This window comes from Sceloporus undulatus, chromosome 4 (assembly GCF_019175285.1).
Source record: "Sceloporus undulatus isolate JIND9_A2432 ecotype Alabama chromosome 4, SceUnd_v1.1, whole genome shotgun sequence".
Classification (NCBI taxonomy): domain Eukaryota; kingdom Metazoa; phylum Chordata; class Lepidosauria; order Squamata; family Phrynosomatidae; genus Sceloporus; species Sceloporus undulatus.
In genome coordinates, this window is record NC_056525.1 from 236,897,043 (window position 1) to 236,910,708 (window position 13,666).

General features: G+C 47.3%; 1 protein-coding gene across 1 annotated transcript; it reads left to right on the plus strand.

The window, feature by feature from the left end:
• Positions 1–4,211: 4,211 nt before the first annotated feature.
• On the plus strand, positions 4,212–11,498 carry MYC (MYC proto-oncogene, bHLH transcription factor). Its single transcript, XM_042465014.1, has 3 exons — positions 4,212–4,671; positions 6,446–7,211; positions 10,302–11,498. Exons 2-3 carry the CDS (start codon positions 6,467–6,469, stop codon positions 10,868–10,870), a joined length of 1,314 nt encoding a protein of 437 aa, XP_042320948.1. The 5' UTR covers positions 4,212–4,671; positions 6,446–6,466; the 3' UTR covers positions 10,871–11,498.
• Positions 11,499–13,666: the final 2,168 nt, after the last annotated feature.

A 13,666-nucleotide genomic window follows, 5' to 3' on the forward strand; every position in this document is an offset into this window, starting at 1 on the left:
TTATAGCTAACACGGCTGCCCCTGGATATGTTTAAAGAATTGTTGTTGTTCTTGCTGTGTACCTTCAAGTTGTTTCCAACTTAGGCAACTCCATATAGGCCTAGCATGGCATAGTGGTTTGAGTGAACTCTGGAGACCAAGGTTCAATTGCCCTCTGGAGCTAAAACCACCACTGGGTGACTTTGGGCAAGTCACAGTCTTTCAGTCTCAGAGGAGAGCAATGGCGAACCCCCTCTGGAGAAACATGCCAAGAAAACCCCAGGATAGTTGTTGGTGTTGTTGTTGTGTGGCTTAAAGTCAGTTTCTGACTTATGGTGAACTTAAGACGACCTATCATTGGGTTTTCTTAGCAAGATTTTTCAGAGGAAGTTTGCCATTCCTTCCCCTGAGGCTGAGACACTGTGACTTGCCCAAGGTCACCCAGTGGGTTTAAATGGCCGAGCCTGGATTCAAACCCTGGTCCCCCAAGCCTCTCAAACCACAACACCACACTGGTGTCGCATAGGTTGGAAACAACTCAAAGGTGCACAGCAACAATGTAGGCTATATTTCAGAAGGAGGAACGGAGCCAGCCATCTCTGACTGGCCTTGCCTAAGAAAACCCTCCAAAATTCATGAGGTGGCCATAAGTCCATAAGGGAGTTGAAGGCACATACACACATAATGGGGTGGAGAAAGTATCCCCTGGTCCCCAAACATGGCTGCATGTGGCCCCAAAAGGAGTGACTGGCTTTTCTCAAAAGTCTAAAAGAGACACAATTGTCCCTTCTTGCACCAAAGAAACAGAAACTTCTTTCCTCCACAGCCCTAGAGAGAGAGGGGTGTATGCTTATAGGACACCATTACAAACTGGGAACTGGTGAACCCAGTAACCTCTCCTACTCATTTCTCCCCAACTCCATAACTGGCAAGTAGTTTGGCCAGTTCCTTCCTCTGAAATATACCCTACATTGTTGTTGTGTGCCTTCGTTTCCAACTTATGCCTGCAACCCAGCATGGTATCATGGTTTGAGCATTGAACTAGGGCCCAGAACCCAGGGTTTGAATCCTGGCTCACACATGGAAACCCACTGGGTGACCATGGTCAAATCATATGGCCTCAGCCTCAGAGGATGGGCAATGGCAAACCCTCTCTGAAGTAACCTGCCAAGAAAACCCCATGATAGGTTGCTTTAGGGTTGCCATCTCTTGGGCAGGGTGACTAGGTGTTCTCCTTTTCCAGGACCTGTCCTTCATTTCCGCCTTCTGCCCAGGAGACATTTTCAAAATGTCCACCATTTTGAGCATGACTAGCCTGACTTTAAGAAATGTTTTTAGCTTTGGTTTTAAAATGTCTTCCATTTTTCCTTGAACGTCCTACATTTTGGGGGTGCCTCATCCTCCTTTGTGGTGAAGACATTTGGTCACTCTCCTTCTGGGGTCCCCCAGTCTATTTGAGCTGGCAGCATTCTCACTGAGCTCTCTTGACACGCATTACCCCTGGGGGAGGTTTTCCACCCAAAAGCAATGCAGGCATGGAGATATTTTTGGGGTGGAAACTGGGGGTTTTTTTGGGGGGGGTGAGGTGCCCAAATAGCTCCAGTGTAGTGTTTTGAGCCTTGGACTATGACTCTGGAGACCAGGGTTTAAATCCCAGCTTAGCCATGCAAACCCACTGGGTGACCTTGGGCAAGTCCCATTCTCTCAGCCTCAGAGGATGTCAAACCATTCTGGAGAAACTTGCCAAGAAAACCCAGGATAGGGTCACCCTAAGTTGGAAACTACTCGAGCACACAACAACAGCAACAACAACAAGGTGCCCAAATCTTCTTCCTCCTCTTCTTCAGTGAGAAGTGGAGAGGAAGGGAGAAGGGTGTTTTTCTCTCTGCCCAAACCAGCTGGCAAAAAGTGCCTTCCTTCCTTCCTTCCTTCCTTCCTTCCTTCCTTCCCTGGCATCCCTTTGACCATTATGCGGAAAGGGAACCCAATTTGCTCTTTCTCCATTTGCCCCTGGAGAGCTGGTGGCAGGGACCAACAAAGGGCTACCCACAACTCTCCACAAACCTTGTATGTGTGTGGCTTTCCCACTCCGAATGGCAACCTCCATTGTCACCACGCACACACCCACTCCTCTTCCTTGAGCTAGAGTGTATATGTGTGCTTGTAAATATAGATAACCAAATACATATTCATATATGTGTGTGTCTATGTATATCTACACACACACACAGTTTCTCACGTGTGTGTTGTGTGTGTATACAGATATACACATATATACATTTTATATGTGTGTGTATGTGTGAATATGAGTGTGTGTGCACCTATGTATATACATACACACATACATGCCACCTCTCTCATATGTGTGTATCTATGTATACGTATTTACACACATACATGCAGCCTCTCACATATCTGTGTATCTGTATCTATGTATACATACTTACACATACATACATGCAGCTTCTCATATATATGTGAGTGCAAATGTGTATGTATGATATATAAGTGTGTGTCTATGTATACATGCATACATACAGAGATACACATATATATGTATGTGTATGTGAGTGAGTGAGTGGCTACATCCGCACCGCAGAAATAACCCGGTTTGGCACCACTTTCACTGCCCTGGCTCAAGGCTATGGGATCCTCACTGTTGCCGCAGCAAACTCCACTCCCCAGAACTCTATAGCTTTGAGCCAGGGCAGTGAAAGCGGTGTCAAACCGGGTTGTTTCTGCCGTGCGGATGCAGCCCGAAGTCTCTCCCTCCCCGCGCGCCTTCTCCTACTCGTTTTACTCTCTGTTTACTTCCGCCGCCTGCCTCCGTCCTCCGTCCTCGGTGCGAAGCGGGAGGGGAGGAAGGGAGGCAGGCGAAGAGAAGCGCCCCAGCTCCTCCCGCTGCTTCCCCTTCTTTCTTCTTCTCCGCCTAAACGCAGTGCAGACCGGACCGTCCTCCTTTTTCCAGAGCCTGTCCTCCATGTCCATTTCCTGCCCAGGAGGCATTTCAAAATGTCCTCCCTTATGAGCAGGACTGAACTGTAACTTTTCTAAGGGGAGTGTTTTTGGCTTGTTCCTTTTGGGCAGGTCCTATATTAAGGCTGCGTCCACAGTGGAGACTTAATCCGGTTTGGCTCCGCTTTCATTCCTGGTCTGGCTCTTTGCTATGGAATTCTGGGAGTTGGAGTTTGTTCTGGGGCCCACACCAAACTCCAACTCTCAGAATTCCATAGCAAAGAGCCAGACATAGTGTCAAAGCGCTGGCTTTCCAAGTGGGGCGGCCTCCCCTCAGGAAAATAATAATAATAATAATAATAGACTCCTTCTCAAGGGTGACCCTCAGGGCCCCAGCCCCTCAAAAGGGAGGACATTTTAGAATGCTTCCTGGACAGAAGTGCGGGAATGGAGGACAGGTCCTGGAAAAGAAGGAGGACCTGGTCACCTTGTCCCTCATTGCCCTCCCTCCCCCAAAATAACACCAATGTCCTTAAGCTTTTTGCTGCCTCTAGAGAGAGAGAGTGTTGCCTAGTGGTTGGAGCGTTGGCCTGGGACACAGAGAGAGAGCAGGGTTCAAATCCCCGCTGAGTGGACCAGTGACACTCTCTCAGCCTCAGAGGGGCAAACCTCCCTCCGAACAAACCTTGCCAAGAAAACCCCAAGAGAGTTATGGTTCACATTAAGGTCGCCATAAATCAGAAAAGCCTCGAAGGCACTCAGTATAAAAGGGTCACCATAAACCAGAAATGACCTGAAGACACATAGCAAAAAAAGGTCGCCATGCCAGAAAGGACTTGACACAGTGAAACAGGGTCGCCATAAGCCAGAAAAGACTTGAAGGGATACAGTTAAAATAGGGGTGGTTCATAAGCCAGAAAAGACTTGACACAGTAAAAAGAGGAGTCTCCACAAGCCAGAAATTTGACACAGTAAAAAAAGGGTCTCCATAAGCCAGAAAGGACTTGAAAGCACCCCACAAAGCAGCCTCTGTGTAAGCCGCCTTTCCCCACTTGGGTGAAAGGAAGACGGAAAGAAAGGGGAAAAGCCTTAGTTTGGCAACTGTGTGTCGGCATAGTATCCTCTCCCTTCCTTCCTTCCTTCCTTCCTCCATTATCTCTCCAAAGAGCCGGGAAGGAGGACCCTCCCTCTCCCCCTCCCTCCTCAAAGAGCCCGGCAGAGTCTTGGCGGGAAAAGGGGGGCGGAGCCACCCCCGAGGAACCCTATAAAAGGGGGCGAGGGCTACTCGGGCCACCACTTGGCTCGCCTCGCTTCTCTCGGGCGGCTCGGGAGAGGAAGGCAGGGAAAGCGGAGGCGAAGAGGGGAAACCACCGCAAGCCGCTTGGAGGAATTTAATCATCCCAGCCCGGCTGCATAAAAGCCGTCTTTACGCACGGAGACCCAAACCCATTTGGGGGGTTTCTTTGGAAAGCGGGGACGACCGAGGGAAAGGGAGAGGATAAGAAGTTCAAGGGAGAAGGGTCTCTCCTGCCCGATTCTCTGGTTTTGTGGACTCTAGATCCCGGGGCCCTTGCTCCCCGATGTGATCCGGAGGGAAGCCCCGCGGAGTTGGGCGCTGTCTAGGTGTCCTTTTTGCCCGCCACCAGCCCCGGCAAATCCGACCCAAGAACAATACAAAGACCGGGGGGGGGGGGGGTTGGCACCGTTTCCTCGCTGGCCGGGATCCGGGAAGAACCGGTAAGTGGCGATTGGTATTGACTCTTCTCTCGTTGTTCTCAGCCGGAGTCTCCGGCGCTGCGTTTTCTTTTTAGCCTTTCTTTCCATTGCGTTCCTCCCTTTCCCTTTTCCCTTCGCCTGCCTTGGGTGGCTTGGAGGCTCCGGAGGGGCTCTCGGTGGTGAAACAATGGCTCCGGCAGGCTTGCTTGAAAGCGCGATCGACCCGCTTTGGGGCCGGGCTAAGGCTCGGGGCGCAATGGTTGCGCTTCTCTTCCTCGGAGGTTTGAAAAGGCGTGGGTTTGGGGGAACTGACGAGGCAGGGTTTGTTTGGTCTTTTGGGGCCGGAAAGGGAGGCGTGGGTCTCTTGGAGGAGAAGCCCAAGGGTTCGTGTCGCGGGTGGGTCCCGGAATGCATCCGCATTGCGGAGATAACCCGGTTTGACACCGCAACAAGCGACCATTCCCGGCATCCCACAGCCTTGAGCCCACGCCAGTCAAAGCGGTGTCAAACCGGATTATTTCTTCAATGTGGATGGAGTCCTTTGTAAGGCTGGGTCCGGATTGGATTTGCAAAAAGGGGGGAAAGGAAAGGCTGGAGTGAGTGGAAGAGAGCCGCGGGAAAGGGAGGGAGGGAGGCCGGCTTTGCAAGAGAAGCGCCTCCCGCCCCGGGAACCGAGGACGGGACTGGAAGCCCCCTCGCGGGGCAGGCAGCCTGGACGAGGCGCTGCCTTTGGCTTACGGCTTCTTCGTTTTGGTTGTTGTTGTTGTTCCCGGCGAGCCACGAGTTCGAATCCCGGGAGTGGCTCTCGAGTCGGATCGGACCGGGTTTATTGAAGACGCCTGGCTGCCCTTCGGAGGCTTCTGGAGGGTCGCCTTGGTGGTCCGGGGGGGGGGGTGGTGGGGGGGTAGTTTGGGGGGGGGGGCTGTTTGGGGGTGGGGGGCTCATTTTATTTTATCTTTTTGGCTTTAGGCGAACCTCATCATAGGTTTTCTAGGCAAGGTTTCTTCCGAGGTTTTTTTATTGGGGGGTTGCCTCTGAGGCTGAGAGAGTGCGACTCGCCCAAGATCCCCCAGTAGAGAGAGAGAGTGTGTGTGTGTGTGTGTGTGTGTGTGTGTATTTATATATTTGATCCGGGGTGGGTGGGTGGGTGGGAACCGATCCCTGATCTCCAGCGTTCAAACGACTACACTGCACCACGCTGGATTTAATAAGCATTTCGGGGCGGGAGCTGAGTTCCAATCCTGCCTTGGAGGGATCGCCTTTGGGGGTCGCTTGTGATGATGGGGGGGCGATCGTGTTACAAAAGTGTCTTTGGCGATTGTGGGGAGGGTCTCTTTCGTATGCCGAAGGGCGTTTTGACGAACTGTGCCTCGCAGCCTCGGAAAAGTGAACGGAGGCAGAGGTTGGAGTTGCTCCAAGCAACTACTGTACAGCTCTTCCCTCATTGCCCACGGATCGTTTTGGTGGCCCTTTACTCCCCTTTGCCCCAGTGGGCACCGTGCCCATTCCTTACTGCGGATTAGTTAGCCCGTAATACAGTTCACTTACTCTGCTCATCTGCTAAATTATTCCGGGGGGGGGGGGGTTTTAACGCTTTGCTAACTGGGAATACAGGGATTTCTCAGGAACCAGGGCAGTTATTCCAGATTAACACCTCTGAAACCGGGGTAGTTCCTCGCTTTTCTCTTTCTTTTTGCTGGGTTCTGCTTGTAACCCTTAGAGGTGTCAAAGGGGACTAGAACCGACCCAGGCAACTCACCGGACCCCCCTTTTTCTCTCTCCCTCTCCTTCCCAGGCACCATCCTCCACCGCAGCCATGCCTCTGACCATGCCGAGTTTCCCCAGCCGGACTTATGACTATGACTATGACTCGGTGCAGCCCTATTTCTACTACGAGGAGGAGGAGGAGAACTTCTACCTGTCGGGCCAGCACAGGGGCTGCTGTGAGCTCCAGCCCCCGGCCCCCTCGGAGGACATCTGGAAGAAGTTTGAGCTGCTCCCCACGCCCCCGCTCTCGCCCAGCCGCCGCTCTTTGGGGGGCTTCCCTTCCAGCGCTGACCACCTGGAGCTGGTGACGGAGCTGCTGGGTAGCGATGCGGTCAACCAGAGCTTCATCTGCGACCCAGATGACGACGCCTTCGTCAAGTCCATCATTATCCAGGACTGCATGTGGAGTGGTGTCTCGGCAGCTGCCAAGCTCCAGAAGGTGGTCTCCGAGAAGCTGGCCTCCTACCAGGCTGCCAGGAGGGATGGCACCGGCACCCATGCCCGCAGTGGCGGGACCCTCTCGCCTTCCTTGTCCCTGACACCTGCTTCCTCCTCCTCCTCCTCAGCCACCTCTTCCTCAGCCTCCACCTCTCCCAGCAGCACCTACCTGCAAGACCTGGGTGCCACTGCCGTGGACTGCATCGACCCTTCTGTCGTCTTCCCTTACCCGCTGGGAGAGAAGTCCCCCAAAGCCGTAGAAGAAGCAGCAGAAGAAGAAGAGGCCGGCTCCCCTGAAGCCAGCCCAGGGCCATTGCTGGGCCAGGACACGCCACCCAGCACTAGCAGTGACTCAGGTGAGTCTCATCTCCTTACTCCAGGCTTCGATATTCTATATCCACACTGCAGAAATAATCCAGGTCTACACTGCTTAAACTCCTTGCTCTGGAAGCCTGGGATTTATAGTTTTGTTTGGCCTTCTCTGTCAGTGCCTTGGTGGCCCACCAAGCAACAGTTCCCAGGAATCCATAGCATTGAGCCATGGTAGTTAAAAGTCAGCCTGTATTGTTTTGAGTATTTTGGGATTTGTAGCTTTGTTTGGCCTTCTATGTTGGAGTGCTCTGGTGGCCCTCCAAACTACAGTTCCCAGGATTCCATGGCATTGAGCTAAAAGTCAACCTGGATTGGGTATTTTGTTTTCACCTCCACTTTGCAGAATTGAAGGTAGATTCTTAACCTGGACTTCCAAAATCTGAAATAACCCAAAATACAAAAATGTCCACATGCATGGCTGAAATAGAGGCACCTTTACTTTTCTGATAAACTTTGTACTCAGACTTTGTTTCATGCACAAAATTATTTTTAAATTATTGTACATAAATTAACCTTTAGGCTATGTGTATATTTTGTGCTGAGACTTAGGTTCCCACCTCCAAAATATCTCATCATGTATATGCAAAGATTCCAAACTCTGAAAAACTCTAAAATGCAAAACAGTTCTAATCCCAGCATTTTTGGATAAGGGACACTCAGCCTTACACACACTTCTTGTATACTGGTCTGAATCCTATTGGTTAGTTTCCACTAGAATAGAGTAAAGCCATTGAATTAGTTGTTGAATGGTACATCAGTCCCATTGGTTCACTATGTCTATTCTAGTTTGCACTGGCCAATAGGATTCAAGCTGTAGGCTGGAGTTGTACTCCTGCGTACACAAAGCACCATTCAAAAGACTCACTTTGGAGTTACTCACATATCCTAGTGGCATATCTTTTTTATCTCCAGATGCAGTTACTTAATTCCTTTCTGGGTGTCAGCAACTAGTTTTGGGAATGCCTAGTCTGAAGTATTCCTGAGTGAGAAGTATTTTGTGAACCCATTATATAGACAGAAGCACTGAGGCCATGAGAAATTATGTGAAGTCTTTCCAGCACAAAAGTTGTGCTGGGTCCTCTTTTATTCTATCCTATTTTAATAAAAGGATGCGCGTAACAAAACTGCAGCCTTCCAGAGGTTCTTGGTGTCTGGAGAACCACTACTTCTGAGTAGACACATGTAGAATTGAACCATCCTGCTGCATCTTTCTGAAGCTGCGGTTTTCAGGAGTGATGTTCCTCTCATATGAGCTCTCCGGTTAATGGATTTGATCCACAAATAAAATTTCAAATCTCCCTCTCCCTTTCTGTAAATTTTTGGCTGTATTTAGATTTCCTACTCCATTCCAGAGGGAAACAAGGACCAAAAATGCATTTATTAGAGTCCAGTCCCTTTTAAACTCTTGTGAATTCTTTTGAGATAACGAAATCGTAATAGAATGTATCATGCTGGCAGGAAGATTTAGAAATAATGTCTGTCTTCCTCCCCACACCAAACATTCTTGGGTTGCTCAGCGCTTCCCTCTGTCAGCATATGTGTGCACACTTGCACTCTCCTTTTGTGTGTGTGTGTTTTTTTAAATGCCACGTTAGCGACACACATGGCTGGGCCTTCCATGAATTACACTTCCTGGAAAAACGTGGCCCACTGAGGAGCTGCGGGTGGAGGGAGCCTGGCCTGCTTAAATTTCAGAATGGGGTCAGAGCCAGTCTCTGGAGAGGGAACTTTAAACTCACTGGCCCATCCTTCAGTCTTATCTTCCCCTAGCTTGACCTGCAGAGGGTGGGAAAGAGTAAGTAGTTTCAAGGAGGGAGTGGATGGGTATATGCAAGAGAGATCTGGACAAGGGTACTGAAAAGTGAGAGAAACAAATGGCACTTGGGAAAACCAGGTTCCCGCCCCTGTCCTTTGCAGTTGCTCTAGAGAGAAAATGGTAAAATGTCTTCAGTTCAACAAGTCTTGGTGCATCAGTTCCAGACAACTGATCCATGGGGGAAAAATGGCAGCTGGGAATTGTAATGAGGAGGGGAAAGAGACAGTGCTCAAGGTGTTTTTGGAATTGAAGCCTGCATTTTTATGTAAGCTCCTGGGTGTGGCTCCAAGAGTGTTGATGCTGTCATTCTCTTTGCCTTGAGCACTCTCATTTGTTCATCTCTAGTCACGCAGATGTATCTCTCTTTTTTCTCAATCAGGCTGGTGGCCTCCAGGACCAGGGAGGGATGTGTATGATGAATCCACTGGGTTTTAGTCTGAACTTTAAAGGAGCTGCCTAAAGCATTTGATCTGTTGGAGGTTGTCTTAATAACTCAGCATCTTGGATAGTTCTTTTAAAGTTCAGACTCAAAGGCAGAGCAGATCCACATGCTCTGACCTGGAAGCTGCCACTGCACTCAGGTAGACTTGACTTTCCCTGGGTTGTGGGCTAGGCTTCACAGAAGTGTGATCAGAACTGTTACATACACACACATGTGGTAATATCTGTTCTATGAAGGCAGGGGCAAGCTATTGTCCTCCAGATATTTGGGATGCTTAATTCCCAGAGTTCCTTCCATGGCCTATACTAGCTGGGGCTTAGGGGAGTTAAGGTGTAACACATCCAAAGAACACCAGTATGTCTACAGTTGGTACTGGGAGACAAGATCTGAGCTTGCTCCCATAGGAGAATCTGCCTTGCCTGTAAACGGCTAAGGTCTCTGATTGCTGTCTTTGGTAAACAGAGTTATGCAATCCCCATCATTTCAACATCTTCAGATCTGGCAGGCTAGGATTCAGTTAACAACCTTTTGAGGAGTCATACACAGCAAAAAATGTGCAGAGTTGCCTTAACAGCCCTTTTAGTTCTGTTGTGTAACTGCATCCTCATCCCTTTAAAAGAATAGCTTTTTCAGAGGTAGATTGCAGTGTGTTTTGCTAATTGGTTTAAGATCAGCATGTCCTTCTGTATATGTTTGTGTAACCACAGTAAGAATCAGTGTATGCCTTTTATAATAGCAGTTGACAGGCACAGTAGGTCAGGAGAGGAAAGAACTTAATGTAATCTTTTTTTTTTTTTTCCCTTTCTTTGTTTACAGAAGAGGAAGAGGAGCAAGAAGAAGAAGAAGAAATAGATGTTGTTACTGTAGAGAAAAGGCAACCTGCAGCAAAGAAATCCGAATCCAGTACACACACATCAGGGGGGCAGAGTAAGCACCACCACAGTCCACTGGTCCTCAAGCGGTGCCATGTCCCCATCCACCAGCACAACTACGCTGCACCTCCCTCCACTCGAGTTGAATACCCATCAGCCAAAAGGCTAAAGTTGGACAGTGGCAGAGTCCTCAAACAGATCAGCAACAACCGCAAATGTTCAAGTCCCCGCACCTCAGACTCAGAAGAAAATGACAAGAGGCGAACACACAATGTCTTGGAGCGCCAGAGGCGGAATGAGCTCAAGCTGAGTTTCTTCGCATTACGTGACCAGATCCCAGAGGTGGCCAACAACGAAAAGGCCCCGAAAGTTGTTATACTGAAAAAGGCCACAGAATATGTCCTTTCCATCCAGTCAGATGAACACAGACTTTTAGCAGAGAAAGAACAGCTGAGGAGGTGGCAGGAACAGCTGAAAAACAAACTTCAGCAATTAAGGAACTGTTGTGTTTGAAAGGAAAAAAAGAGAAGCCTATAAACATTGAGAGGGGTGGGAGAGGGATATATGTAGACTTTGGAAAGAACACCATCTAGGCAAAAACAATGAAAACTGTAGTGCTTCTTTAAAGAAAAAGTACTGATGGATTCAGCCATGTATGAAATATAGAACTCTTTTGCAATTGCATGCTCGAAAACTACACAACCTTGGCCAGAACCTCGAAACTGCCTCAGAACTGTTGGAAAAAAACTTTGGGCAGAAAATCTCTTCAATGCTTGGGATAAACCTTTTTTTCACTTTAACTTTTTTTTATGGTATTTAAAGCAATTTTTTTTCTTAAAAGTGATTTACAAAAGAAAAAAAGTTGCTACCAAATCTGCTGTAAATATATTTACACAGCCTAATGATATGTAAATACCTTTAATAAAAATCTTTATATAGAAAATTTTACAAAAAACAGTGCAACAAAAATGCTTAGTGGGTTGTGGCAACTGAACTTATAATTGTCCTTGAACTTATGTGTGCCATAACATTTCACAAACCTTTCGTCGTTTTTATTTAAAAAGAACTTTTTGTCATTTTTTAAAACAAATGATTTTATTTTGAGTTTCTAGATAAATAAAATATTTGCCCTGAATTGTAACTGGCTGCACCTTGTTTCTGTCTTTGGATTTGTCCATGTAACTGATTACCAAAGAAATAATTTCATAAGTGGTAGTAACTGGTTATCTAAGCACATTTGACAAAAGTATACAACCAGTGATATCTGAGCAGTGGAAATGGTAAGCATAAGAAGCAATGGTCTACTAAATCAGATTGTTGATTCGTCCAATTTAGAATTGCCTGTATGGATAATTCTCAGTCTGTGGCCTTTGAGACATTTGGATTTTTATTTATTAGAACATAGCTAGCCCCTTATCACAGAATCTAAGGTTGATGTACAATAAAAACCAAAACATTTCCAAATTAAAACAATTTTAACAAGATAAAATATACTAAATATAACAACTTGAAGCCACTTTAAAACTGTATTAAAAACTACAACCCTAAAACAAAAATAACTCCAATAAAACAAAACAAGAAACTACAACCCTATGTTGTTTGAGTGCCTTCAAGTCATTTATGACTTAAGGCAGCCCTAAGGTGAACTTTTGGGGGGTGGGGGTCTTGGCAAGATTTGTTCTGAGTAGGTTTGCAAACATAGGCCTGTTACAGACTGCCAAAATAAAGCTGCTTCGGGGCTCTTTGGAGGTATGCTATTTAAATGATGCATGGGTCCTAAGAGTCCGGAGGTCGCGCCAAAACCACACTCCATTCCTAAGGACTGGAGTGCAGCTTTGGTGCAGCTTCTGGATTCTTAGGATGCATGCATCATTTAAACAGCATACTTCCAAAGAGACCCGAAGCAGCTTTATTTTGGCAGTCTGTAACAGGCCATACTCTCTCTGAAGCTGAGATGTGACTTGCCCAAAGTTACCAGTGGGTTTCCAAAGCTAAGCAGGGATTCAAACTGGTCTCCAGAATTGTTTCCCAATGCTGAAACCACTACACTGGCTCTCTACAATCATATATGCATATACAGTGGGCCATTGCTATCTACTAGGGTTTGGTTCCAGGAACCTCCCATAGATACCAAAACTGGTGGATGCTGAAGTCCCATTATATATAATGTCATAGTAAAATGATGACCCCTTATACAGTATAAGATGGCAAAGTCAAGTTTTGCTTCTTGGATTTTTAAAAAATATATCTTCAAGCTGTGGATGCACAATCTGTGGATACAGAGAGAAAAGTGGTGTGTGTGTGTATGTAAATGTTTTGGACTTTCATCTCCCTGAAGCCCCAGCTAGTATGGCTCATGGTCAGGGATTTGGGGAGCTGAAGTTCAAAACACCTAGAGGGCTAAAGCTGATCTGTCAGCCTTGCCAACCCTCCAGATAGTTTGAACTGTGAATGATTCTCATGGTTCCCTGCTAACATTGGTTATGCTGGCTGGGGTTGATGGAATCCTAGTCTATCATATCTGATGTAGGCTGAGGGGAGAACGGATTTGTCCTTAACTAGCACTAGCCCTACCTAGAAGGGACAGGGATTAAGAGGGTCTTGTTCATCCCAAGCCTAGCCTATGTACTACCAGTGAGCCAGTATCTGGCTAAGAGTCTATACTGTTGTCTGGCTTATTTCTAGAAGAAGAATGTACAGGTTGAATCTCTTATCTGAAATTTAGGCCTGTTACAGACTGCCAAAATAAAGCTGCTTCGGGTCTATATGCTGTTTAAATGATGCATGCACCCTAAGAATCTGGAAGCTGCACCAAAGTTGCACTCCAGTGCTTAGGACAGGAGTGTGGCTTTGGCGCGACTTCCGGACTCTTAGGACCCATGCATCATTTAAACAGCATACCTCCAAAGAGACCCGAAGCAGCTTTATTTTGGCAGTCTGTAACAGGCCATTGAAATCCAAAATACTCCGGAAACCTAAGCTTTTTTCATGGGTGGCTGAGCTAGTGACAGTTTTGCTTTCTGATGGTTCAAGGTACACAAACTTTGTTTGATGCACAAAGTTATTAAAAATAGTGTGTATAAAATTACCTTCAGGCTATGTTTGCAAGCTGTATATGAAACATGAACAAATTTTGTTTTTAGACTTTGGTCCAAGTCTCCAAGATATCTCACTATGTACATACATGCAAATACAGGTTTTTCAAAATCCCAATCACTTCTGGTCACAAGCATTTCCAATAAGGGAGACTTAATCCATATGCTACCCATATGTCAGGAGAGGCAATATTCGAAGTTTGGAAAGCTTTGT

Excerpts from the sequence above, each read along its gene's own strand:
- MYC (XM_042465014.1), top strand. The coding sequence starts at position 6,467 with ATGCCTCTGACCATGCCGAGTTTCCCCAGCCGGACTTATGACTATGAC. Across the intron at positions 7,212-10,301 it reads CAGCACTAGCAGTGACTCAG|AAGAGGAAGAGGAGCAAGAA; the intron begins GTGAGTCTCATC and ends CTTTGTTTACAG.